At 41.5% G+C, this 27,375-nt stretch overlaps 1 protein-coding gene across 19 annotated transcripts in view; it reads left to right on the top strand.

The window, feature by feature from the left end:
* LOC122831770 (plectin-like) overlaps window positions 1-27,375 on the top strand; it is a 145,826-nt gene that overhangs the window by 95,062 nt on the left and 23,389 nt on the right. For 9 of the 19 annotated variants that reach the window (XM_044118205.1, XM_044118210.1, XM_044118213.1 and 6 more), the window contains exons 2-23: window positions 9,012-9,073; window positions 13,275-13,364; window positions 14,020-14,055; window positions 15,560-15,637; window positions 15,724-15,828; window positions 17,060-17,226; window positions 19,680-19,795; window positions 19,887-19,990; window positions 21,451-21,570; window positions 22,641-22,736; window positions 22,832-22,959; window positions 23,817-23,910; window positions 24,165-24,319; window positions 24,422-24,746; window positions 24,827-24,904; window positions 25,003-25,164; window positions 25,271-25,375; window positions 25,880-25,975; window positions 26,075-26,200; window positions 26,308-26,460; window positions 26,548-26,702; window positions 26,824-26,950. In XM_044118205.1, coding sequence (XP_043974140.1) covers window positions 9,012-9,073; window positions 13,275-13,364; window positions 14,020-14,055; window positions 15,560-15,637; window positions 15,724-15,828; window positions 17,060-17,226; window positions 19,680-19,795; window positions 19,887-19,990; window positions 21,451-21,570; window positions 22,641-22,736; window positions 22,832-22,959; window positions 23,817-23,910; window positions 24,165-24,319; window positions 24,422-24,746; window positions 24,827-24,904; window positions 25,003-25,164; window positions 25,271-25,375; window positions 25,880-25,975; window positions 26,075-26,200; window positions 26,308-26,460; window positions 26,548-26,702; window positions 26,824-26,950 — 2,678 coding nt within the window. Of the gene's footprint in view, window positions 1-5,917; window positions 6,530-9,011; window positions 9,074-13,274; window positions 13,365-14,019; window positions 14,056-15,559; window positions 15,638-15,723; window positions 15,829-17,059; window positions 17,227-19,679; window positions 19,796-19,886; window positions 19,991-21,450; window positions 21,571-22,640; window positions 22,737-22,831; window positions 22,960-23,816; window positions 23,911-24,164; window positions 24,320-24,421; window positions 24,747-24,826; window positions 24,905-25,002; window positions 25,165-25,270; window positions 25,376-25,879; window positions 25,976-26,074; window positions 26,201-26,307; window positions 26,461-26,547; window positions 26,703-26,823; window positions 26,951-27,375 lie in introns of those variants that run through there. The other 10 variants (XM_044118206.1, XM_044118208.1, XM_044118203.1 and 7 more) reach the window with 6 other exon arrangements.

Genomic DNA, 27,375 nt, shown 5'->3' on the forward strand with positions numbered 1-27,375 from the left:
ATAAAACCTTTACCAGAGCTAGGACCGTTAAGGTGTTGAAAACAATCAACATTGGAGGATCTTTTGGTAGAATATTGTCCATTATTTTGACTTTTTAACACCATTCATCTGCTCGTTGTCGCCAAATTGTCTAGAAGACGAATTAGAATCATGGCGAATTCATAAACCTTGTTCCCCTGAGGTCCATGGACTGTGGTAGGAAACTGCAGGCACAGCAAAATAAAAATAAAAATCACAAAACACGTCAACTCCACAAAAGAAGGTGCCAGCTGGCAATTGTGTCTGGCCTCGAGTTCCTTTCCCCCTCACAGGGCAAAACTCCTGGTAGAATATAAATAGAAGTCTTGCTGTTTTATACGACAACATGCTTGTTTTTTTCATTAACATATTTCAATTTCTTGCTTTAGAAGTTCAAGCTTTATCTCTCTTGGAGACGCAGACTGTACCTGAACGTTGGTTGCGGTTGTGCTCTGTCGCCACCTAGTGGTGAAACCGTTTCTCCAAGCAGCAGGAAACAGTGGTGTAATGTTCAAAAGACGGTGTTTTCCCCCCCGTGTGTCAGACCGGTCAGCTACGAGATCTCCTCCCTGGTCGTGGCTAAAAATACCGCCGTGAGTAAGAGTCAGTCACAGTTACCCACTCAGGCGCGTGGTGCTTCCTGTTTGTAGACGTTGTCATAGAAACACATCTCAAGTTCCAATTTTTTTCCCCGTTGAGTCGCCAAGCGCTGAGGCTAAGACGACAAACGGAAACATCACGTGGCATCAAGATAGATTAAGACACCGCGTGAGAAATGAGGAACCTTTAGATTTTCATCTAAAGGCTGGAACTAACCAGCCCGTGATTTTCTCCTTACTCATAAATCAGTCATCTGAAACAGATGGTGGGTTGTTTAACACGTTGTTTAACAGTCTTTTCCTCCATATTATCCATGTTCAGTTTTTTCCTTACCTGATTTCAGACGGGAAAAAAAAATCTTGACCATGATTGTTTTCCAGATTACACGAAAAAAACAATTCCTTGGTCTCACCTGCAGAGGGAGACACAAGCTCTTTTTAATCTACTGTGTCCTCACAAAACTGCAGCTCATGGGCTTTTTTTTCTCCTCCTCATCCATCTTTTTTTATTTAAGTCCCCCAAATTAAACACAACCAACACACACACACAAGAACCCACATTTGGTCTCCTGCAGCTGGTCTATTTTAAACCCGCTCAGCTGCTCTGGCTAATCTGAAGGCTTGTTGAGTCTGTGATAAACTAGGTTTTCATATTCATCATCAGATCTATTTCTGACAGCACGGCAATCCAGGACAAATGGACGTCGTTTCATGCCACAGCTATGGCAAACATGCCTCCGATTAGCGTACGAAGCAACAACGTTGTGTCCGCTTTCAGAGATAGATAACAACATCACATCAAACCATATTAGAAGCGTAAAAATATTAATTAAAAAAATTACTTTGAAAGACTTGTGCTTGTAATCTCCTCCCTTCATTTAGACACATATTTAGATTAGGTGATTTTAAGCTAATTAACGTAGATATATTCTGATTGTTTCAACTTAAATGTTGTTCACTTCAAACCTCAAACTATTGTGAGAGGATTTAATTCAGAAAAACGGAAAGTAGTGAAGGAGATTTGTATTCAGCAGCCCCGAAGTCAAATTTTGTTGTAGGGATAGTATCGTTCATCATTTATCACAAATGTTTTTTTTTTTTTTATTATGCTAGGGATTTAGATTTAGCATTGTCATCAATTATTTATTGATAGTAAATATAAAAAAAAAAACTGATAGTATTACCCAGAAATGTTTTTTTGTTTGTTTTTTGCTATTTTCTCCACTGTTTGCTTCACAAACTTATCAAGAAACATCAGCAAATTAAAAAAACAAATAAATACGATGCAATCACCATGTGCAGTCTAGAGATACATATCATGCTAAGTGACATCCTGTAGAAGACCATTTCAAACAGAAATTTTTTTATCATAATTTTATTGTTATCAAAATAGTACCACAAAATATTGCGATAAAATTCTAAGTCCATATCGTCCACGACTAATTTGTATATTATAACTGAATACTGGACATGCTGTGCCTTTCTTTCAGCTGCAATGTATCATATATGTGGAGTCCATGCATAAAAGCTGTTCAGTCAGTTATGTTATATTATTATAATTATTATAAATTGTGTTTCATTAAACAGCCTTGTAGAGGGTTTTCTAAATAAAATCTAGAAAAAAATAATACAAAGTTTGCCTTTATAACGTGGAAAAAAAAGGAGAAAAACACAAGATGGCGAATGCAGACAGTAGATATCACTGCTTTTGATCTTTACAAACCCCAACCTCTAGGCGGGCCCATCATCCTAGGGTCGCTCTCAGCGAAGCATTCCTCCGGCGCTCCGGCAGAAATACGATCCAACACGCTCCAAACAGCCGCCAACCTTCCAAGGGGAAGGTTGGCGGGAAGGTTTTCTCATCCTGCTCCTTTATCCTTTATCCTCTTCAAACAATGTATGAGATAATCCCGGGGATGTCGAGATAATCCCGTTCCGGAGTTCTATCAGCTTTCCTGCGAGGCATGTTTCCGCTCACACTTTCACCTGAATTCGCCAACAGAACAGTGGATCAGTGAGATTAAGCAACCATATATGGAAGGAAAATAAATCAGTGCAGCTTTTTTTTTTTTCTTTTTTTTTTTTTTTATTGTTCTGCTATGAAAGGTGTCGCCTTCCCTCTCTGTAAACCCTTGTATTTTCTTTGCAGCTCAGCTCTTTCAGAAACCATAATGACACATTCTTAGAATTCCTTTGTGCGCCGATTTGCTCGGGTTCTTGTTTCCAAAAGCATAAATACAGGTCGCTCTAGTCTTAAGTGGCTTCAAGCTCAGCTGTGCCTCTTTTTTTTGCTGTAGATTAGAAGCATTTCAACAGTTCTGCAAAAAAATACAGAAATGTATCTGCTTATTTTATTGTTTGTGTAATGCAAAAAAATTAGCAGTAAAACCAAAAGTGGCGACAAGCGAGAAGGTATAATCCATATAGGTCTACATATGTAGCATTTCTGATTTGGAAGGTTATACTTTGCTACCAGAAAATAAATAGATAAATATTTATTTTTTCATTCTTTAAAACCATAAATGCTTCTAAAACAGCTTCTAAACTGTTTGAGCAGGTCAACCCAAACATATTCTGATTATAAAATTTTAAAAACCATCTGGCCCTGAAGTGCAATATTTTCTTTTCTTTTTTTTCTTTTTTTTTAAAAACCCTAACCTCTAAGTCTGGGAGTGCTGAGGCTGACTGTATCAAATCGTTTGCCGGATAATGAAATCACAAAGCGAGAAAAGGAAGAACAAACATGGCAGTCCATTATAAACAATCATCCAACCACAAACTGATCATTTAGGGAGAAAAGAAAAAAACAACTTTCTCTCTATTTTTTCGCTCCTCTCATAAAGCGCCAGATTGTTCCATCTGGTTTTGATGAAGCCAGATGAGGGAGCAAAGTAATAAGCATGTTGAGAACTTAATGATATGTCTCCTTTTAGGAGGGAAGATCTCATGACTAAGACGTTCCATGCTTTTTTTTTTTTTTTTTTTTTTTTTTTTTAGAATTTTCATGTTACAGGAACAGTTTAATTGGAATTTAGTGATAGATCAACACAAAATAGTGTAGAGTCGTTTTCACGAATGCAAATCTGAAAAGTGCAATTCATTAGTATTTAGAGCCCCGACAATCTGATGCCACGAAATAAAAACCCGGTGCAACCAAACTTATGGTAAAGCATGGCGGTGGCGCCATTATGGTTTGCATGGGGCGCTAAAAACGGGCAGAGTTGATGTGAAATGATGCGCAAGACTTGACACTTGTATGGAAATTTTTCTTCTAAAATGATTCTGCAAAGGTGAATGACACGAAAAATTTAAATGTGCAAAGCTGAGTGAGAAATACGCCAAAGATTTAGAGCTGCGTTTGCCACCAAAACGTGGTTTTTCCTTTCAGTAGACTCGATACAAAATCAGAGCCACTTTTTTCCTCTTTTCTCCCACTTCTACGCCATGCACTCCTTTGTATTGCTCTATTGCAAAAAATCAAATAAAACACCGTACCAGAAGTTGTTGTTGTACTATAAAAAAAAGTGAATACCTTAAACAGGCATAAAAAAAAATGTCTGAAAGGCACTGAAGATTATTTTTACAATCAAAAGCTGTCAGTTTTTGGAGAAATTCCTTCCCTGGATCAGATTTTATTGCCTCCCTGCGCACCTCACCCTAATTCCACTGCTTGCCTAGACATTGTAGAACTACAAAGGCGTGTCTCCAAATTTGCGAGCGTGGCTTAAGGTGAGTCAACACACTGCGCCGCTCCACACCAGCAGGTCCGCACAGATCCTCTGGTGCTGACACATTCGGCGTCTTCATGTTCATACAGGTTGTGCAGAAAATTGCTGCGCTCAGGAGGAGATAAAGGTCTGATTAATGCCCCTTAAAGTAAGACAAGGCAGGGTGGAGTCATATATAAGGGACAAAGTGTAGCAAATGAAGGTTATTCTCTGACTTTTGGCACATGTAGTCACTGTCTATGTGGAAATATTTTCAGTTTATAACAGGAATTAATTATTTTTTTTTTTCCATTTAATTAATAAAAAGTAAACATTATTAGTTATTGGAAACACCCAACAATGTACAGATGTTGCCAGAATCTGTAAAAGTTAGACAACTTTTCTACAGTTGCTTCTTTCAAGCAGCTCTTCAATATATATTTTCCTAAATCCGATCTCTCACAAGTTTCCCCACATAATCGTTTTTCTTATTTTTTTTATATTTTGCATCTTCTATTGATTTTTCTTTCCCAGAAGAAGACTTTATATCTAAGTCAGACTCTAATTTGCAAAAGCTTTCATACTCCTTTAGCATTTGCTCGTTTTTGCTACGTCACAACCACAGACCTCAGACTGGTTTTATTGGGATCTTAGTAATAGACCAGCACAGCCACCAACATGGCGTACCTTGTAAACTATCCGCTGCAGTCACAGCTGCAAGTCAAACCGTATTAGATGGTCAACGTCCCTTTTTTTTTTTTTTAAATCTATTCACAAATTCTCAATCGAAATTAGGACTGGACTTTGACTGGAGAGGTCCGATACGAGTGTGTTTTGACATAAGCCATTAAGTTACAGCTCTTGTTACAGCTGTATCTTTAATCTCGTTGTACATGTTTATAGTGACAAACGATAAATTCAATTCAGTTTGTGGTTGTCGTTTTGATGATCTAACTGGATCTCAAACCTTTTGCAGCCTCTTCTAGGTTTTCCTTTCCGTATTGCCCATATTTAGCTCAGTCATATTTAGCCTATCAACTCTGACTAGCTTTCTGTCCTTGGTGGAGCACTACGATATAACATAGGGATGGTTGCATGAAGGCCAAAGGTCAGTTTTCATCTCATATGAACCAGGGCGTCATCAAGATTTAACAATTAATAACAAACTTGCATTTCTGATGGGTGTTTTGTTCCCATCTGCTCGAGGAACTGCAGTCAAATCACAAACAAACGGTACAAAAACACCCATCAGAAGCTCTTTTTCTTGCATGTCAGGGCTGATTTCATGCATCACAGTCTAGAAAATGTAACAGCCACTCCCAAAACGAGCTCAGCCCCCCGCTCTTCCCTTCTTCTTTACGGTAGCGAGCTTCTTATTGGAAAGGCCTGAGGAATGCCATGAATAAGAGATGAGTAACCAGAGATCAGTGTGTGCCTCTGTAGTCAGCGTGTGATTCTTTTCACCTTTTTGTCAAATCTATTTCTCAACGTTCTTCATTCATCTGTCGTTTAATGTATTCAGAGCCATAATAAACCCATCAGCAGTGTGATTTTATGACCTTCTGCGTTTTAGTTTTCTTGCGCAAGCCATAAAGTGATTGAAGGCTTAGGTTACCACACCTCAGCCTCACCCATTGCTCTCTTCATGTTCGGCGCAATGCAATAGGAAGGGGTGTGTCCAGAGTCCGACCCGCCGCGTCCTCCGCACGCCAACGTCACTGAGCACACAGTACTTCACTCACCAGGGCAGGCCCAGACTCCGTAGCCTGCAGGCACAACACAGTGGAAGAAAGGGGAGGAAGAAAAAAAAAGAGAGAGAGAGAGAAAAAAAAACAGGAAGGAAAAAAGAAGGGCTGAGCCGAAAAACCAATGAGGGAGCGAGGAGGTTAGCAGAGGATAGAAAGGCAGAGAAATCATAGGTTTGTGAAGCGCTTAGTGGATTCTGGCCACAGGACTTGCACACGCTGGAGCAAACCGACAGGGCCAAAGGAAGAAGCAAGAAACGCAGAGGTTCCTGTCGAGAGGAGGCTCGCCACGGACCTTTTTGTCATTAGGGATATTATTTTGTGAGCCGACAGACAATGACGATGAACTCTCAGCAGCAGAAGCACAGGAATTTCTCCACTGACAGTCTGGGGAGAGACAGGATGCCCTCAGATGATGGGTATTACCAAGGGATGCTGAAGGCTACGGACGGGAGGAAAGGTACCAGTATGGCTCCGCACAATTGCGGATCCGTTACTTTAAAAGTATGTGAAAAGCTGCTGGGCAGGAATAAAGTTTTGGGTTGTTTTAATGGGAAGAAGGAAAAGCAGAGCTCAGGTTGGAGAACTTTATATCAGACTTGACTGTTTCACTTGTTGTTCGTCAGAAACCCTTTCACAGGAGCTTGTGGCCTCCTAACAGATATTCATCACTTTTTTTTTTCGTTGGATATAAATATATTATAGGATTCTATTTTATGAACTGTGGCAGAGTGACTTAAATTTTAAAAAAAGGAACAGGATACTCCCTCATTATTTCACCAGCAGCTTTATATCTTGTCACCAAAGCAAAACTGAATCATAATTTCCCTTGTGTTTCTTGAGTATGTTTGGAAGTCAGTCACTATAGCAACAGTCTATTTCTCTTCTACTGTAGTCAAAATGATTAATGAGCTATATTTACATGAAGACACGTCCACTTCTTTTTTTAAATATAAAAAGTCTTGTAAAAGTCTACTGTTAAAAACAAAGAATAACAGTAAAAATACCTTTTGTATCTCCAATGTTACCTTTTTGTACTTAATGACTTTCCTTCACGTGTTGACTCCTTCACCTCAGTGATTCATGTTTATTATATATTGTATCCTTGCATGTGATGCCTGAAGGTTACTCAGCCTCTATAAGCTTTTCTAATACAGTTTACGTAAAGATGGCAGAAATGCACCAATCAGGCTTTTACTAGACCAATACCGAGGTCCAGTTTTCTGGGACATCCAATGAATATAAGAAATTAAAAGGAAAAAAAAAAGATGGAGGTTCTTTGGTAGATTTGAACATATCAAATCTAGCGTAGGAATTTATTAAGTTAAAAAAAGTACAGTACGCCAAACTGATGTGTTTGTTGATTTTTTTTTTTTTTTTAAAAGATCAGTTTTATATTCACTTGCAATTATTTTTCATACTACTAAAAAATATCAGATTTTCCAGCTTTTGAACTGACAATTACCAAAGACATTGTGTTCGGGTTGAGAGGGGTTTTGCCCTCACATTTCCTTTTGAGATGACTTTTTTTTTTCCCCCTCCTTGACAGGACGTTGAACCACTGAGGTCACATACCTTTGACCTCAGTCAAAGGTATGAGGTCAAAGGTATGTGAAAATAAAATAAGGTTCAAGCTCTAATTGGGAATGAACAAGGTTTTCCTGGAAGTCGGTTTCAGGAAACATGCATATTTGCTGTCTTGCCAGTGTTGGTGGGGCAGGGGGAGCTAATGTAGCCTGTGGGTGTCAATTTTTCTGTTTGTGTTGAATCAGTGTTCTTCGCTTTCATTGCTGGGTGTGTCGGTGTGTGAAGGCATTCGGGTCACACCCTTACACTGATAACACCGAGCGGACTTTGTGTTGTGTCGTTATTTGTATGAAATTAACTTAAACGTCGCTGAAGGAGCGTCCCTATGAGAGACATCGAGTGGTAGCTCCTCAAGCTAGCTGGTTTGTGCTTCTTGGCTGTCAAAGATGATTAAATCTGCTTGGTTAAAAATGTTAACAGATCTGTCAGGGAGCCAGAAGCAGACGCATTCCCATAATTGAAAGTCGCAGAAACACACCTTGTGGTTTTCTGGTTTTTTTTTTTTTTTTTTCTCCTTCTTGAACATCACAAGACCAAATGAAAATGTGCATGTTTGTTGTGTTAATGGGTGTGTTCGGCACCTTCATCTTGTTCTTTCTTGTTTGGGGGAAAAACTGCTCTCGCGAATAGTTTTCATGCCAAGTTCCAATCCCAGAGAGTCCTTGCGCTCACCTGAACGCTTCGACTTCGAAGTCTTGTCATCTTCGGGTTTGTTTTGTTTTCTTGCAGTGATTTCACTCAGTGAAACATGAGCTTGTTCTGGACAAATGGGGGTGAATGTGCTGTGACGTAGCCGGAGTCAGATGGTGGCGTACTCAGAAGTACTTTTTCCACCCAGCAAAGGAGTTCTGTGTCTCTGGTGTCTTTGTTGTGTAACAGTGTTATGGTAAATCCGCACAACTCTCACAGTGGGATGATGCTTGCAATATGCCTGCTACAGCTAGGGGGCACAAAAATAAAGCCAGTTCTCCACATACCTGAACTTTCACATGCAGAAAGGGAATTATGCATCACTTTACAGTTTACATGTTTGTAGATTAGCATTGACATAACCAGTAAAGGCAAAATCGGAAAATTTGAGTAAGTTGTAACAAAGCTGGTATTATTTGTTGTTTTGTAGTGGGTTCTGTTATGTTTAGCCTTAAAACTAATATTGCAGCCCTTTTTAAACGTCCCATGGCGAAAAACGTTCTATGTTCTGCATTTGTGTACAGATTTTAAGCTACACTTTATTTAAGTACATCCATGCTAAACCAAAGAGCCCATACCAGAAATATTTAGTATGAATACATTTAGCTTTCCAGATTTGTGTTGTATATTTCTGATGAATGAGCCACGGTGTCTCTGTGTTCCAGATGAACGAGATCGGGTACAGAAGAAAACCTTCACAAAATGGGTTAACAAGCATTTGATAAAGGTAAGACCATCCTCTCCTTTTAGGGACTAAACACACATTAAAATTACACATTTTTGCACACATTTGCATTCAATCAGGTTCATTAAGGAGGAAGTTAGCCTCGCTACAAACTGTGGCCATTCAAGTTTCATGAAAGATGTCGTCCTGCTGTAGTTTTAAATACAGGTGAATATCCCTAGATGTATTTGGCGTTTACTGTATGTCAACTAGCATTGCAATGTTGTATGATGGACATAAGCTGATCAGAATTTTGTGGCCAGTTTCTGATTTTTGTACAGCTCCAGTTTTTTCGAGTTGTCACCTGCCAATACCGATTTTCTATTTTTATACTATTTCTATTTTTAACACCAAACAAACGTTGTGAGAGAGCAGTGACTTTCTGACAAAATTTACTTTTAATTTGAAAAAAAAAAACAAAAACTGGAGATTAGCATCTTGTATTAGTGTTTAGCATGGCTAGCATGACTAAGACAGCAGTCTATGTAGGATTAGGCTCATACAGATAAATTAGAGCAGCTGTAATATATCCTGCCATCCTGTTATCTGTTGAGATGTCTGCCTGTCTGTCTTTTATCACTTCTCCCTGTCTTCCTTTTTTGAGCCTAATTGATGCGGAAAATATCCATCTTGTTTTCTTCTTCACCAAGCAACCACTCTTACACTGATGAGTGTTGTAGGAATGGAGACTTATGTTTGCTGATCAGAAAAAGATCATACTTTTTAGTTTCTGACTGGCTGGTTACTATGGTTACAATTGATAATTTTTATGAATGATGTACCAACTAAGCTAGAGAGCAGACTCTGTAGTCTCATCAGGTCTCCTTTGAACATTTCATCTACTTCATCTCTCACCCGTTCATTGTAAACATCCCCTGTAAATAATGCTGCCAACGTCCTTGTATAAATACAGGCTGACTGGTCGGCCTTTGTCTCACACTCAGACACTCACATTTCACTGTGATGGCGAGGCTCACTAGGAGTCCGGCCTGTCATCAGCTGAGGGGCTGTGTAAACCTTCCATCCGCCTCCGATCAATCACCTACCTCATTCTAATCCCGGCCTGTGGTCTGAAAGCCCGCCAGGGAACCATTCATTCACAGAAAGAGAACGGGTCAAAAGAGGAATCGAGGGAGACCCTACGCCAGGGGTGGGCACTCCTGGTCCTGGAGGGCCGGTGTCCTGCAACGGTTAGACGTCTCTCTGGTCCAACACACCTGAATCCAACAGCTGAATCTCCTCCCAAGTGCAGTCAGGTTCTCCAGAGTCCTGCTAATGACCTCATTATTTGACTCAGGTGTGTTGAAGTAGAGATACGTCTAAAAGTTGTAGGAGACCGGCCCTCCAGGACCAGGAGTGCCCACCCCTGTCCTACGCCGTACCCTGGAACCCCTCATTAGGGTTGAAACTCTAGCCTTTTTGACACACAGCCCCTCCCTCAGAGCAGTTAAAATATTGCTTGGTTCACCTTAATTTCAGGGAACTCCCACTGGCAGCAGTACATTCACAGCTTTGTGTCTCCACGCTCTGTTCAGCTCATAGACATTGGGCCATTCATTTGCTTAAAATGAAACCAAGGGAAAACAGGAGGGCTTTTTCCATGAATGAGCACCTCTGGCACAGTCGGCGATGACTGCAAGAGAGCTAATTTTGGACTATTTCTTTGCTTCTCTTGACTGTTCTCAGTGAATGTTGGATGGCGGGTCAAACACATCTGGTCTCAGTTAACTACCGCTGCAAAGGCGGATTCTGTTCTCACCCTAAAGCTCATGATTGAAGCTCACAGTAGCACATGTGCTGCCCAGACTCCTGAGTCTGATGTCCTAGTTACCATCATACCCGGTTTAAGCTCAATTGCACGTACTGAGAATTTTGTAAGTATTCACAAAGTCTGATTAAACCTTCGGTCATTCTGTTTTTAACGTACCTTTAATGAGATCCCAGTGAGAGGGTTCAAGTTGCAGGGATTTTCTCCAGCTTGGTAGATACATTGTGCTGTACACTGTCAGTCATTTGGGTGAGAGAGTGCTAATATGCATTTAGCTGTTTGTAAAAATACTTTCGGTCACAAAAACAGTCCACACCATGACCAGAAAGTCATGATTTGGAAAGGTGGAGAACCCGTCGGTCCTGCTTGGGTAACGCTTCTTTAAATCAACAAATTGAAATAGTTCCTTCTCTGTTTTAAAAAAAAGAGCAATTACAGGATGAAAGACGTTTTTCTCGATCTTCCCGTGTAAAGAGAGTGATGCCAAAAAAAAAAAAAAAAACATGAAATCTTTCCTCAGTGTCATCATACCAGGAGATTCTCACAACCTCACAAGTTGCCATGTGCAGTCAATAGAAGGCCAAACACAGAAAGAAACATGGTGGAATGTGGTATGGAAAGTGTTAACTTTAAAGACCCCTTGCTGAGGTTAAACTGATTTAATGGCTTAATAGTCTGCTTGAAAGGCAGCAGATTAGAACCTACCTGGTTTGTGAAAAGCTGTAAAAGGCCACGGAGTGTTGTTCCCTGCTCAGTAAGTCTCTTCAAGACCAGAGATGCCTGGAATGTTGCCACAGCTGCAGAATGTGAAAATGTTTCTGTGTAGACTCCTCCTGGGCTTTTCAGGTCCAAACAGAACATAAAAATAACAGAAAGCTATGTTGGAGTGAAAATAGGTGGCGTCTTCATCTTAGGAAAAGAAAAACGTATGAAACAAGGTGAATCAGAGCATAAAGAGATAATAAGGCTTTCTAACTTAGAGGTTTTACAGATATGACAAACAGTGCAGTTTGTACAACAATCTGTTATCTTTCAGCACTAAATGTTCAGGTAATCTCCTGGATATACATTTACTGGGGCTTCAGAACAAAGTGCTGTAATTACCAGGTGGTGATAGATGACTCTTTATTACGTACTGTAGTCATACATACTTTTCCCCAATTATATATGGAGTGTGATTTTTGGTATCTGATCTCATATTCAGTCATAGTTTTATAAAATATTACTGTTTGGTTGGATTATTTTTAAAAGCAGTGAAAATGAAAACGTGCATATTTCACAGTAGTATGAAGTATACTCAATGATTGTGTAAACACTGACCCCTAGTGGCCATACTGCGTACAGCAGGGATTATCTCTAGCTCGTTAGCTAGCTGTGCTGCTAATCTCTAATTTATAAATCTCTTTCCATTTCATGGTCTGGCTTCACTAAGCCTGGGAGGGCAGAGGTAGGTGATAGCATGCTGAAATAAGACTGTGTGTTTCTACATTGTCTGTCTGGCATGGAAGGACACCCCTCCCCAAACTTTCACCCCCAAATATACAATTTTCAAAATGTGCATTTTCCTGGCACAGTCACGGTTTTTTGTGGGGTCCGGGTGTTTGCTGTGTTGGCTCACTTCCCGGTTGCAGCTGTACCACAAACTTAGTAACTGGTTGTTGTAGTGACAAATACCTGCTGTTAATTTCTTCTAAATGTTGTCAAAACTGTTTCTTTTGGTTGGGAATCACTTTTTTTCTATTTTTTACCACTTAAGGTGGACTTCTGTTTTTGTTTTGAATCATATGTGTAACCTTCTTGAGCCTTGGCAGCTGCTAGCATCTGGAGCTGCAGTCAGGCTTGCCTCCTCAAGGCTATGCATTCCTAACCTGTGTAGAGGTGTGCTAGTCACAAAGCACTGCTGGATACTGTTGCTGCTTTTTTACTTTTCTTTTTGTCTTTTCTTTGCCCCCTACCTCCCCTTCTTTGAGTCAAAAATGGTATCGAGTGTCAAACAGACTGAGCAGAATTGAATATTTATAAAGTTTGTGTAAAAGAAATCATAAAGTGTATTCCAAATAACTGGAAGTGGATAATGCTCAATGTAACTCATACAGTATGTGACCTCAAAGTAAACCAGAATCACAAAGGTTTTGTAGGATGTGTGAAAAAAGTCCATTCATACAAAAATGTAGCATTGACTTGTTGACAATATCATCTAATAAGTGCAGAAAGAGTGTATGCCAACTACTTGAAGTGACTTTCCTGGCAGGGCAGTGACCCTTTCTACTTGGTACACGAATAGAAGAGCACAATAACTATTACACATATTTCGTAGAGGAGACAGGGACCTCACTGCTGGCAAGTTGAGCAGAAGCTTGATAGCAGCTTAAGGTATTTCTCTGTGTTTGCGTACCCTTGTGACACTTTCTCTTTTTTCCTTCTTGCCCCCGGCAGGCACAGCGTCAAGTGACAGATCTGTATGAAGATCTTCGGGATGGACATAACCTGATCTCGTTGTTGGAGGTCCTCTCCGGAGAAACTCTGGTAAGTTTTCAGTGTTTGTGTTGAGACAATGCCAAAAAGAAAATTGTGCTTGAGCGCTGCATTTTTTATTTTATTTTTTAACTCAGCAATGCTTCACAATTTAACTTAATCTTAATTTATTACATAGGAGGCGATTATTTAATCTGGGATTTGTGCCCCCTGAGAACAAATCACCACAAATCCATCATCTATCAGATGCTAAAGAACCATTTGTAGATTTGCAAACGCCTCTTATTTTCTCTATTTTACCTGTTTTGTTTCGGTTGATCTTTTGATATATTTTTGGACGTTTCTACATTGATTAAATCCAGCAACAGGCATTTTTTTTTCTGTCTTTTATTATTATTTTTTTGCCTTGAGCTTCAGATCTGTACAGTTTCTCTGCTTACAGCTGCTGTACTTCATCACTACTAACATCTGCTCCAGCTCTGCGCACCTTCTGTATGCCTTCGAAACTGTGACATATTAATAGCACCGCTCTTGTCTGTGTGTACGTCTATGAAAAGTTTTCCACTATGATCCACAGTTCTATTCTACACCCCTTCCACCTATTCCTCTTTCTTCTCCTTCTTCTTCCATTGTCCTTCCCTTTAAACTCTATTCTGATCTTTGCTGTTTGGCCTTCGCCTGCTTTCCGTCACATTTCGCTTGCTAGCCGAGGGAGAAAGACATGGTCAGGAGCGTTCGGCTGGTGAGTGGCTTTGGAACTTACGGTTTGTCCCCCTGTTATGTTTTCACCTGCCCTGTGTCATTGAGTTGGCTGTTGCATGGCATCCATAGAACTCCACTATGGACATTTGACCTCCTGTGGATCTCTTAAGCTTCTTTTAGTGGTTTTTCAGTATGTCGCTGATGGGGAGGGGTTAAATATGTACTGATGGTAAATGTACCGGACCCTGAATTTTGTAAAGCAGTGGCCTTCCATAAGCGATTTTAGCCTATTTGTCAACATGACAATGCTGTGTGAGACCACAGTCGCAATACGAACATGTTTAGAGAGTAGACAATAATCTGGCTAATCATATGTTGCCGATAATCAAAGCTATATAGTACCTGCATTCTTGCATGTTGTTCAACCTCAATCTTACCTGGGTGTGCATTGATAAATTTGTCGACTGATAGATCGACCCAGATTAAATTAATTTTTGTTGATGCTTACATATCTAGCGATGTTATCTACTTCTGCAAGGCATGAAAATCAGCCGCTGCCTCTTTTTGCTCTGCTGTGGGCTGATTGACAGATACACTCACCAGGCCACTTGTGCAGTTAGCAATAGTCCCCCCACTGTTGTCAGCATAGCGACTTCGATGCTAAATTTGACGAATTTTCAGACAAAAAAAAATCGGCATTGGCTAAATTCGGAATCGTCAGGTCAGAATTTTTAGAGATCCGGAATCAGCTAGAAAACTGCAATCGGTGCAGCCCCAATCTTAACTTGAGTTTTCCAATGGTCTCTCAACATCTTCCAATCAGCCATGCTGCAAAACATTCTGCCTGCCTGCTACCGTCTGGAAGTCTCTCCTTCACTTAACACACCCTAACTGAACTTCAGACATGTCCTAGAAAATACAGTTTTCTTTTAAATATCATCCTGCTTTTCTTTGACTTTAGTTTGGATAGCTCACGTTGAGTTTTTTTCCCCCTCAGCAAATGCTTCCACTTTGAAGAGTGACAGTACAACGTGATTAATCTTATTTGGTGCCATCACAGATCAAAGTCAACGATTGCCTGGTCAAGACCTGTGAAACTGAAAATGGTCCGGTTCCGATCACCGGCTAAATTTTCAGCGCATTTTTAGGAAAACTGAAATGTTTTTTGTTAGTTTTTGGTTTTTTTTTGAACGTTGGTGGTTGTCTTTCTTCAGCAGTACATCACTACTCTAATACACAATACACAGACTGGAGCTTTAAACCTATTTACCAAAAGTAGGTATAACCCATTGATTATGTGGTATGAGCTAAATCCATTCATCCACTTTGTTGCTTACTGATGGAAAAACAGAAAAAACATAAATTAGGAATTGCAGTAAGGACAAGGAATCTGTGGTTACCTCTTTTTTTATTTGCCATTTTATTTAACTTTGCATTATCTCATCATTTTTTTTGTCAGACATTATACACATTTTACCACTAATCTGACTTATTTTGCTGATGTAGCTCATTTCTTCTTCCTGTGGTTTCTTGCTGCTTTCCAGCCCAGAGAGAAAGGCCGGATGCGCTTCCACAAACTCCAGAATGTACGGATAGCACTGGAGTTCCTGATACGCCGGCAGGTATGATGTTTAAATGAGCTGTTTCGCTGTGCCTGACGTCGCGGCCGGCGGCCGTTCGAGTCACCGCGTCCTTTGTGTTTCAACAGGTCAAGCTGGTGAACATCAGAAATGACGACATAACGGACGGGAACCCCAAGCTGACACTGGGGTTAATATGGACCATCATCCTCCACTTCCAGGTCTCCTCATCTGTCAGTGTTATGTTCCATTTTTATTATTACTCTTACCCCGTCTCTCTGGGATCTGAGCTGCTGCTGCTGCTGCTTCTCCATCTCCTTGGAACCAATCAGTGGGGGATTTTGCCTTCTCATCAAGACACATTCACTCTTCCCATATTCCATGAAGTAACACAGACTAACTTTGCTGAATCGCAACTGTTGAAGGAAACAGCGTGTCATTAGGGCGTGCCGGCATTAGTCACTCTCCCCCCCCCAATGGGAGGGTGTCTCACATGGAGTATCCTAATTGTTGGCTTACTTCTCTGCAAGTCCACGCCCCAAATGTCCAGGAGCTATTGTAGCTTTTCCTGTGCATGCCAAGAACTTGCCAGGCAGATATCCCTGGGCTTCAGCCGCACAGATCTGGTAGCGTCCCACCACCCAAAGAAAGCTCAGTTTGGGTTTACATTTCACAAAATAAAGGACGGGTGATAGACAAGCCGGTGTGATTATTTAGTAATTCTATCAGCTGTGTCCCTTTGATACGGCGTCTTTATGCTTTTATACAATAGTGAATAACAGGAGACAGCCGGGATGTGGTTTCTGGTGAGTCATAGAGAAATGAAACCACCCTGGAATCAAATAATAATTGGAGTTTTTAATCCAATCATTTATGAAATACAGAAGAAAAGATAAACAGCAGCAAATTAGACAGGTGTGTACGCCAAATCAGATGAAAATGAGCTTCTGTGAAGAATGTTCTTTTTATCTCTTTGTAAATACTTCTGATGGACTTGGAGACTCACTGCCAGCTTTGAGTCGTCTTTTCTTTGCCCAAAGTCCCCAAATGTAAACTAATCCCAGAGACAGAGCCACAACAGTCCAAACGGAAATCCTCAAAAGTCCTGTAAACAAATAGTTTCAACCTCAGCTTGGTAAAAACGTAGAAAAAAAACTCTAAAGTAATGTCAGATTTCAGAACATAGTTATCTCAGGCTTTTTGTTGTAAATCTTCTGGTTCTATTAAACCTATTATTTGTATGTAAATCCATAATTCCCAGAGGTAATGATGAACAGCAACAATCCTGTCGACAAAATCGACAAAACAAAATCAACTGTGGTGGTGGTTGGTAGTTCCATGTAATTGGATCTTTTGGTTTCCACTAATTACTATATTTATTTCTTTACACACGTTATCCCAAATCTCTCCCTTTTCTATAGACTTAAAATTCTTTTCTTCCTTTTTCTGCATGCCTGACGTCAGATCTCAGACATTCAGGTCAACGGCCAGTCGGAAGACATGACCGCCAAGGAGAAGCTGCTGCTCTGGTCCCAGAGCATGACGGACGGCTACCAGGGCATCCGCTGCGACAACTTCACCACCAGCTGGAGGGACGGCAAGCTCTTCAACGCCGTCATCCATAAGCACTAGTGAGTGTGGAAAGCTGATCCCTGCCTTAATACCAACCATCCCGTTTGAGTGAGATCTGGTGCAAGCACGGACAGGAAAGTCTGCCGCGGATCGCTGCACTAGCACGCTCCCTCCTGGTTTGTGCTTAATAAATGTACCCTGTGGCAATAGAAAACCGACAAATCAACAGGAGTATCTCATCACACTTTAGTTTAATTTAATACTGAGGGCAGTTCGGCAGGAGGGAGTGCTTGGAACGCTTTCAGATGTCAGATTACCCTTCCCGTTGCCGGTTAAAACCTGCTCCCTGCTTCAATCTCAACAAGAGGTCTACTCCTTCAATAATTCATGCACAACAACTGTGATCTGGTTGCTTTATGGCGCCGAGGTCAACACACGGTTAGGGCAGACGGTTAGCGCTGCATCGTTAGCAATAGATGGTCTGCATTATGTTATGCGCTCCTGCTGAAATGGAAACAACGAGCTGTAAAAAAGGCGTTCTGGTTTTACTTTCCAAATGTCTCCTGATCCATCTCTTGTCACTGCACTTGAGACTGCTTCGTCTCCGGCTGCCTTAATGAAATATGGGTTTAAGTGTTTAAGCCTTGAGGGCTTAGGTAATAGCAGGAGATCTTGGCAGTAAGTAATTCTCCACCGCCTTTGGAGTTCTGTTAATAACCATAAATTAAAAAAAGTAAAACACCTAGGGTTTTACTAAAAATTGATGTTATACCTTAAATAAGGTGACTCATGTGTGGATGTTGTTGACGTTTTGTCAGACTTAAGTGGAGGTTGCTTTGCGTGTTTACATCCTGGGAGGTGAACGCGCGTCTTTTTTTCTCAGGAGGATTTTGCAGTGAATCTGTGCGTAAACGGGGAGAAAAGCGAGATTATATGAGATGGATGTTTTTGTTTCTGCCGAGCGTTTACGATTTTGAACGGAAGGTATACCTGCAGGGGCAGGTTTCCTGAAGATTAAACCAACCTTCAGGTTTTTTCTTTTCTGCATTAGACGCTCTTTTCTGCTCTTCATAAAGGCCAGGGGTGTGGTGTATGGGCGTAACTGTAGAGGGCTCTGAAACCTGTGCCGTTGATTTGATCTGAGGCAGAAGTCGGTAATACCGCTGCGGCACTGGAGATTCTCTTGACTTTATGTCCAAGATTCCACCCTGGAAATCTGCTGATGAGGTCAAGGTTCACATTGTCGAGCTGAAGCTTAAGAGCAGTGACTTGACTGGACCAGTAGGAGTCCTTTTTCAAAAGATTCAAGAGGACATTCAGAAGACCATGGACTCCTGGGACAGTACAGGATGGATTTCTGAGCAATGACCAAACCTATTGCAGGGTTGGGATTTTTTTTAACAGAGTACGTGCAGCTGTAACTGGATCCTCTTCTCTAGAGTCTTTTTAATCGCGGACCAGCCTGAAGGTTACTAACATGCTCAGTCTGAAAAAGAAGTCTAAGCAGAGGAAGGGGAGGTCTGGATTCTTCCGAGGAATGTCAGGGTCCGTCGGCGATATGGACGATACTCGGGTGGTCATGTTGTGCGAGGACGTCCCGTCGGAGGAGTCCTCCTGGGACTCCGGACGGGGTTCCCACAGCTCAGGGGCCCGCTCCGGGAGCGAAGAACCCAAACAAAGATGGAGGAGTCAGAGCTTTCAAGAAAAAGGACGAATGGCCCCGAGCTTGAGCCGCTCCTCCAGACCCACCAAACAGTATTCTGTCAGAGAAGTCCGCCATGTGGATCCGGCCGCCACTGTGTACGGACAAATTGCTGGCCACTCCACGCTATGCATCAGAGATCCGTATGAGTTTCAGTCTGCTTTGGTTTCCAGTAGATATGTATTTGAAAATTTAACATTGGAGGTTTAAAAGAAAATACAGTATAGGCATATATCACTGTCATTTAAAGCTGCGGGGTTGTTAACGGTAAGGGTGAGGTTATGCGATGCATTCAATCATCCTCCTCTGCACTCGAGAGTCTTGAACTTTTGTCTGCTGGTGCAGTCAAGCCGTGGCTGGTCGCTGACTTAGAAATGTGTCAGCTCTGATTCTGTTAGCTGCTCACTAAATTACATTCCATCTATAGATGCTCTGACATGTGCCAGGAGGAGTCAAACAGCCAGAGGACAAAAAAAGGCAGGTGCTCGCATAGGGTTCTCTTCATGAGAACCCTATGCGAGCTTTTTACAGTATTTCGCCATGGGCACAAAGTCTTAAACAACTCTGATGCCAAAAGATTCACAAATGCATTTAAAGCGCAATCGCATGGAAATCGTTGCCATGTTCCCTAGAATGCTATCTGAAGCAATAGTTAGATAAGTAATGGATTTTGCATTTGTTACGAGGCTTACTTCTCCCAATGAAGTTGCATCACAACGGGGTCGTGTGTAATAAATCAAAATGTGGTATTTCTCGTGATTTGTCAGCGATAGAAAAATCTCTTCTTTTTTTTTTTTTCCTGTTCACCAGCCCCAGACTCATCGACATGGGCAAAGTGTACCGACAGACCAACCTGGAAAACCTGGAGCAGGCCTTTAACGTGGCCGAAAGAGACCTGGGAGTGACCCGCCTCCTGGACCCAGAAGGTACGACCAACCGGCCGGCTTCTGTTTTAACCCAATGAGGAGCGTCTGTTGTTGAACGCCGTCAAACGCAGTGTTCCTCCCGACCTTTCAGATGTCGACGTCCCGCATCCCGACGAGAAGTCCATCATCACTTACGTTTCATCTCTGTACGACGTCATGCCTCGAGTCGATGTCCATGATGGCGCCAGAGCGAATGTAAGCGGAACGTGAACGTCAGCAAACACTTTGAAATATGCTTTCCATGCAACTATTGGCGGATTAATGGAGAATATTTATTAATTTTACTTTACAGTACCTTGCTAAAGCTTTTTATACCGTTTAAAATGTTTCACATTTTGTCTTTCTTATAGCTACAATCATCATTATATTTTATTAGGACTTCATGTAAAACATCAAAAAAAAAAAGTTTTTTGCTTCATCTAACATGCATGATGCTGATGTGCCTCACAAATCTTTTGCATATGGGCCAGGTTCAGATGTGGTTTTATCTTACTGGAGCACTTTCTACCAGACGTTTGCTTCTGCTTGCCTCCTTGCCATAAAAACAGACCTGTGGCAGGCAGGGCCAGTAGTTGTCCTTTCAACTGATTTTCCCACCTGAGCTTTGAAATCCTGTGGTTTTCCTAGAGTTACCATGAGCCTCTTGGCTGCTTCTCTGATTAATCCTTTTCTTGTATGGCCTGTAAGTTTAGGGTGGCGGCCATTTTTTATTTTGGATTATCCTCTTTCCATTTACAGATAAAAGGTTGACCATTGTTTTAAATGTTCCTCTTGACCTGTCTGCTGTTTTTGTTAAGGTTCGTTCACTTGTGTTCTCGAAGAAACTCTGAGGCATTCGCTGAACAACACCAGTAATCAAACTTGTATTAGTCAATAACGATGAATAAAAAGTCATGTAAATTACATGAGCAATATCATAGGTTGAAATTTGTGTGTGGGATGTGTAAAAATGAAAAAGCCAAAATGCTTTTAAAAGGTTTTGTACGCGTTGGGGGTGAACAGATGAGTCAGCTGGGCCCGATTACCATAATTTTTGGAAACCGGTGAACGGCCAAAGCCTGCCTGTGAAACCGATCATATCCACCGATCTCATGTACTTCCTTCCTCAAAAGGTCTGAAAATCAGCCACTCTTCTCTCCTCTTGCTCTGCCATTACAGAGTGCTGACTGATAGTCACCTCTGCATGTAATCTTTTAACAATAGTCTCTTTACTGTTGCCAACTTTGCCGCAAAATTTATCGACTTTTCCGACAAAAAAAAAAAAATTAAAAATCTGTATCGACCTAAATCAGATTCTGCAGGTCAGGCTTTTTAAAAATCGGTGATCGGTCAGAATACTTCAATCGGTCCACGCCCCTTTTACTAGTTCAAATAGAAATCCAGCTCTAAAAGGCTTTTAGCTACGGGACGATTTTGACAGCGAAAAAAAACCATCTCATCTGAGAAAGTTTTTAAAAAATATGCTGCCTTGAGTCTCTTCCCATTGTCTCTCCCTTCGCCGGCCTCCTCCCCTCAACACAAGATGTGGATTGTTGCCACCTAATTGAATTCAGGGTGGTGTGTTAGCGACCCAAAATGGACTCTTAGCAGCATAAGAGCCCTCCTGTTCGCTGTTGTCAAACTCTCATGCCTCCTTTCTGCTGCGCTGGCCGCAGGACCTGGAGCTGCGCTGGCAGGAATATTACGAGCTGGTGACCCTCCTGCTCCAGTGGATCCGCCACCATATCACCATCTTCGAGGAGAGGAAATTCCCCGGCAGCTACGAGGAGATAGAGGTGAGCCTCAGCCGCCCCGACTGTTCCGGAAACCTTCACGTTTAGACAACTTTGAAGAACTTGTGCGTAATAATTGAGAGTGGGGGTGAGGATAGTTTTGGCAGCCATCCAGTGTTGGATCAAAGAACGCACATAAATGACGTTCGGATAAAGGCAGCTGTAGTTGAGGTATTGTGTTGTGGGTGGGGCAGAACGAGTGTTGAGTAAATACAGCTAAAATCTTTAATTTCATCCCCCAACCTGCCACTCCCTTGTCAGCACGGCTGAACAAAAGGATTATTTTGTGTCAGGAATTCATTTATAACCACGCTTCATTAACAGCAATAGCTTTGTAGTAGTGGAAGCGCTCTTTAAAAGCAGCCCACACAGTTACAGCAAGCTGGGCAGGTTTTTTTTTTTTGGCCCCTCTTTAAAGGTTGTGGATTCTGTTATAAGTTTGATTGAATTTACACCAGTCATGGGAACACGTCCTTTCAGAAGAGGCCAGGAGCTGCATGTGATGTGTTTGATTTACTCGTCTGTTGAAGGGATTTAGACTCTTTCATTGGAGAATGGTGGAGCAATTTAGCAACCGAACCAGCATGTAATCAAGAAAAGCTAATTCTGCAAAGCGTCAGTGTAGATTTAAACAGCGTCTGAAACACGGATTCTCTAATTGAAGTTCAAAAGTTGAAATCTAGATAAGGTCAAAGGTCAGGAAGCATTTCTTTTCATGTAACCTGTCTGGCCAACAGTTGTTTATGACTCCATCTCTGCGGAAAAAAAAAAATCCCCGGTTTGAATAAAACATAAAAGTCTCGTTCTTTGAATATGATTTCCTTGCATAAAACATTTTAAAGCAACTTTTTTAATAAATGATTGAGCTTCCTGTACTGTTTGAAAACTGGGATCAGTTGAAATGAGTGTCTGATTGAACTGAGGATATCTTTTGTAAAGTTAAATGAGACGACATTTGATGAGAATTGGCGCTATATAAATACAATTGGCAATTAAAATTGAAAACATAAATGTCGTAATAAAAGGAGGAAATAAATATGGACAGTTTCTAACTGTAAAATTGCCTTTTCCAGCTTCTTTGGCGCCAGTTCTTGAAGTTCAAGGAGGCGGAGCTGCCGGTGAAGGAGTCCGAAAAGAGCCACTCCAAACACATCTACCAGACCTTTGAGGTAAGCCAGTTATTATTAGTTTCTTCCACTCTTGTCTGCTCTACACACAGCGTTTTATCCACGAATATGATAATGTAATGTCTGCTTTTCCACAGAGCGCAGTTCACGCCGGTCAGGTTAAGGTACCGCCCGGCTACCACCCCATCGACGTGGAGAAGGAGTGGGGGCGACTTCACTTGGCCATACTAGAGAGGGAACGACTGCTCAGGATTGAGTTTGAGAGGTTAGAGATTCACGTTGTACGTCTGTAGGAGAGAGACTAGAAATAACAAATCAGAGCAGTGTGGCAGGAAGTAAAATTAGACTGAAGATACACCAGCGCTTCCAGAAGCTTTATCAAGGAGTGGCACCCTAAAACGAAAAGCTGCAACGAAATATTTAGGTATTTTTAAGTTTTTCCTTTGCCAAGATACAAAAAAAATTATCTCAAACCAATAATATTGTTGTTTATATTGATAACTTCTGGGACAATCTATTGAGTGTGACGCACCTACAACCTAATGTGTAAGTTAATGTTTTAAAATAGCTCTGCAACAACAGTTTTCTGATTTTATATGTTTGTATAGTATATGCAGGGGGGAGCAAGGAGCTTTGAGTTTATAAAGTTGACCTCTAACCTCATTAGTCCCCCCACTTCCCACTAGGTTGGAGAACAAACAGTGGACCTAACTGGATAAGTAGAGTCAGAAAAGGTCTTCGCCACGTTATTTGGTTTGGAAACAGCGATAAGACATCTGGGAGAATGACTGAAAGACTTAAATTAACTTTGATTTATAACGTCGTTGTTACAAAATTAGCTTGTTTGCTTCGACGATTATTGTCTCAAAAGAATGTTGTTGCCACTTACTTCCCGGCATCAGAGATTTTAATGAAAGACCTGCTTTTCTCATGTTGCTGCTGCGACTAAAAAAGGAAATGGATTTAATTCAGTCTAATCATAGAGGAGGTCAGATGATAGTTTATAATCAGGCATAGTTAGCTTCATTGTAACTTCATGACTTCCGAACATCATAAAATGTTGTTTCAATGTTGTTGTTTTTGTTTGTTTTCTTTACATTGTGCTATTGTGATCTTATCCAGACTGGAGAGGCTGCAGAGGATTTTCACTAAAGTCCAGATGGAGTCCGGGTTGTGTGACGAACATCTCAGTCATCTGGACGGCCTCCTGCAGAAGGTTTGTGTGTTTTACAACTTAGTGGGGGGAGAAAAAAAAAAGCAGTAGACAAAAAATAGTTCGACCACATGACGATTGGATCATGCTGTAGTCATTTTGCTGTTTGCCAAATACTTCAAGTAGTTGATTCATTGTTTAGAAACTATAAAGCGTAGGAAAGCAGAATATGTTTGTTTATGTGAAGAAAAAACAAAAAAACCTCTTGTGTTGAAGAGCTGATGATTCAAGTTTCTGTTGCCTCTCTTCCCGTTCAGGACATCGCTCTGCTGAACGCAGGGAAACCAGCTCAGCACACGGCAGAGGTGGACAGGGAGCTGGACAAGGCGGAAAGCACCATCCGCCTGCTCTTTAACGATGTCCAGAGTCTCAAGGATGGGCGCCACCCTCAGGCGGAACAGATGTACCGCAGGTGACTTACGTCACTCCTCCTCTTTGAAGAAAAAGTCAAGAATTTTGAGCTAATTAAGCTCCGTTCACTAACAGCTGGCCCCTTTTCTTTAAACTTTCTTAGAGTTTACCGTATTCACGAGCGGCTGGTGAACCTGCGCAGCGACTACAACCTCCGCCTGAAGGCGTCCGTGGGTAAGGTCCAGCTCATGCAGTCCCAGCAGACCCAGCAGCAGAGCAGCGCCAAGATGCGGCCGGAGCTGGACGACGTGACGCTGCGCTACGTCCAAGATCTGCTGGCCTGGGTGGAAGAGAACCAGCGGCGCATCGATAAGTCGGAGTGGGGATCAGATCTGCCCTCTGTGGAGTCCCAGCTGGGCAGCCACAGAGGTCTGCATCAGTCCGTGGAGGACTTCAAGTCCAAGATCGAACGGGCCAAGTCCGACGAGGTACTGAATGCTTAAGGTGACCTCAATCGGTTTTTATACGTACCCTGTCTCTCATCAGATTTTAATTTCCTGAACTACAGAGCCAGTTATCACCGGTCAGCAAAGGGACGTACAGAGAATACCTGGGGAAACTGGACCTTCAGTACGGGAAACTGCTGGTGAATAGCTTATTTCAAATTGATTTTTTTGTATTATTACATCCAAATTTATTTCTAAACTTACTCAAACCCACCGTTTTTTGTTTCTTTTGTCCTAGAACTCCTCCAGGTCCCGCCTGAGGAACCTGGACTCTCTGCACGCCTTCGTCGCCGCAGCAACCAAGGAGCTAATGTGGCTGAACGACAAAGAGGAGGAAGAGGTCAACTACGACTGGAGTGACAGAAACACCAACATGACGGTGAAGAAAGAAAACTACTCCGTAAGTGGAAACCAAAAAATAAAATGTTTTAAAAACGCCACTGATTGTGAATCTAATTCGACGTAGAAGTAAATCCTACTAACTGCGTGCTTTGGATGTTTACAAGGGCCTGATGCGAGAGCTGGAGCAAAGAGAGAAGAAGGTTAACGACATCCAGGCTATGGGAGACAAACTGGTCAGAGACGGACATCCCGGGAAGAAGACTGTGGAGGTGCTGACAACTTGCTGCAAACTGTTTTCTGCTGCTTACTCTTAGCTAGTCAGAGGCTTGCAACAAGCAAGATAAAAATAGCTGTAACCTCAGTTGCTTGCCAAGAGTACATTTTATCAAAAATGCTCTTAGACTTCTGTGAAAAATGTAAAAAAAATAAAATAAAAACTAACTACCTACAAGTAACTTTTCAGCAAGTTATAGTCACTTTTTAAAGTCAACTACTCCTTAATGTTGATGAAAAGTACTAGTTTGAGCACTAGTTAGTTTTTTTCACTTATAACATGTTCTACATGATGTGAAACCTGAACATTTTTATCAGTACAAGGAATAATTTACTCTTAAATCGTCACTTATAATTTCGTTTTGCCTTATTTGAAGACATTTACACCAGAAACTAAACAAAAATGCTTGGTAAGATGTCGTGATTTTTCAGTGCAGGTTGAATAAATTTAAAGAAAATGTTGTCCAAGCTAACAAACTGTCATCATTCTGTCTTGCCAGGCCTTCACAGCTGCTCTGCAGACTCAGTGGAGCTGGATCCTGCAGCTGTGCTGCTGCGTCGAAGCTCACCTTAAAGAAAACACGGCTTATTACCAGGTGGGGAGGAAATTTAATTACTCACCACAGTCTTAAATCAGACTCGAGCCGTGTTCTCGTGAGGTTTTGTGACCGGCGTGCCGTCTCCTGTCGTCCCAGTTCTTTGCTGATGTAAAGGAAGCGCAGGACAAGATGAAGAAGATGCAAGAGAGCATGAAGAAGAAATACAGCTGCGACCGCTCTACAACCGCCACTCGCCTGGAGGATCTGCTGCAGGATGCCGTGGTGGGAACACGCTAACGCTCATGAGTCATGGATAACGTCACATGATGATTGATAGTGGGAGGAAAAGACACAGAGCCTCTTATTTTATGTGTTTCTGCTCCAAACAGGAAGAAAAGGAACAGATGAACGAATTTAAGACTTTGCTCAGCGGACTGAACAAGAGGTCCAGGTCTATCATCCAGCTGAAACCCCGTAATCCCACCACCCCCATTAAGGGCAAGACTCCTATTCAAGCTGTCTGTGACTTCAAGCAGCAGGAGGTGAGATTCTTCGATCCAGATACGAGCCTCGGGTTCAGATGCGTCACTGCGGCAGAACTTTAACCCGCCTGATTTAATGTGGTTCAGATCACGGTCCATAAAGGAGAAGAGTGTGCTCTGCTCAACAACTCCCAGCCCTTCAAGTGGAAGGTGTTAAACCGCTCTGGAAACGAAGCACTGGTTCCTTCCGTCTGCTTCCTTGTCCCTCCGGTCAATAAGGAGGCAGTGGACAGCGTGTCGAGGTAAAAAAACAAACAAACAAAACAAAAACAATAAAACCAGAAACAGACAAGAGAAATTTTTAGAGGGATGCCTCTTTGCTGCTTATGTTTAACCTCATTTTTATGTCCACTCCTGCTTCAGTCTGGATGCAAATCTCCAGCAGATGGCCTCCATGTGGCAGATGCTTCACATTAACTTGAAGAGTCTGCTGTCATGGCAGTACCTGACCAGAGATTTCACACAGATACGCTCCTGGAACATCACCATGGTTGGTTTTAATGTTTTTTTGATAGTTTTTTTTTTTTTTTTTTTTTTTTTTGATCGGATCAACTCAAAAATGTTTAGAATGTTAAATGTTTTTTTTTGTTTGTCTTTTTTCAGAGTTTCAGATCATGTTATATTTCGAAAAAGAGTGCAGATTCTAAATTAAACCTTTAAACGGGTTTTTGTTGGGCAACAAATCTGAAGCTGTGGCTCGGATGCTAACGTTAGCTAGGCCTGTCACGATAGCAAATTTTGCTGAACAATTAATTGTCTCAAAAAACTATTGTGATAGACGATAGTATTGTTTGAAGACCTTTTTACACAGATTTAATGGAAATGACGTAATAATGCATGCGATTTCCTGCCAAAGATGGATGCACTTTATTTTCAAAAGAACACCCAACACTGGAACTTATAAACAAAATAAAC

The sequence above is a fragment of the Gambusia affinis genome, linkage group LG05, assembly GCF_019740435.1.
Source record: "Gambusia affinis linkage group LG05, SWU_Gaff_1.0, whole genome shotgun sequence".
Taxonomy (NCBI): Eukaryota; Metazoa; Chordata; class Actinopteri; order Cyprinodontiformes; family Poeciliidae; genus Gambusia; species Gambusia affinis.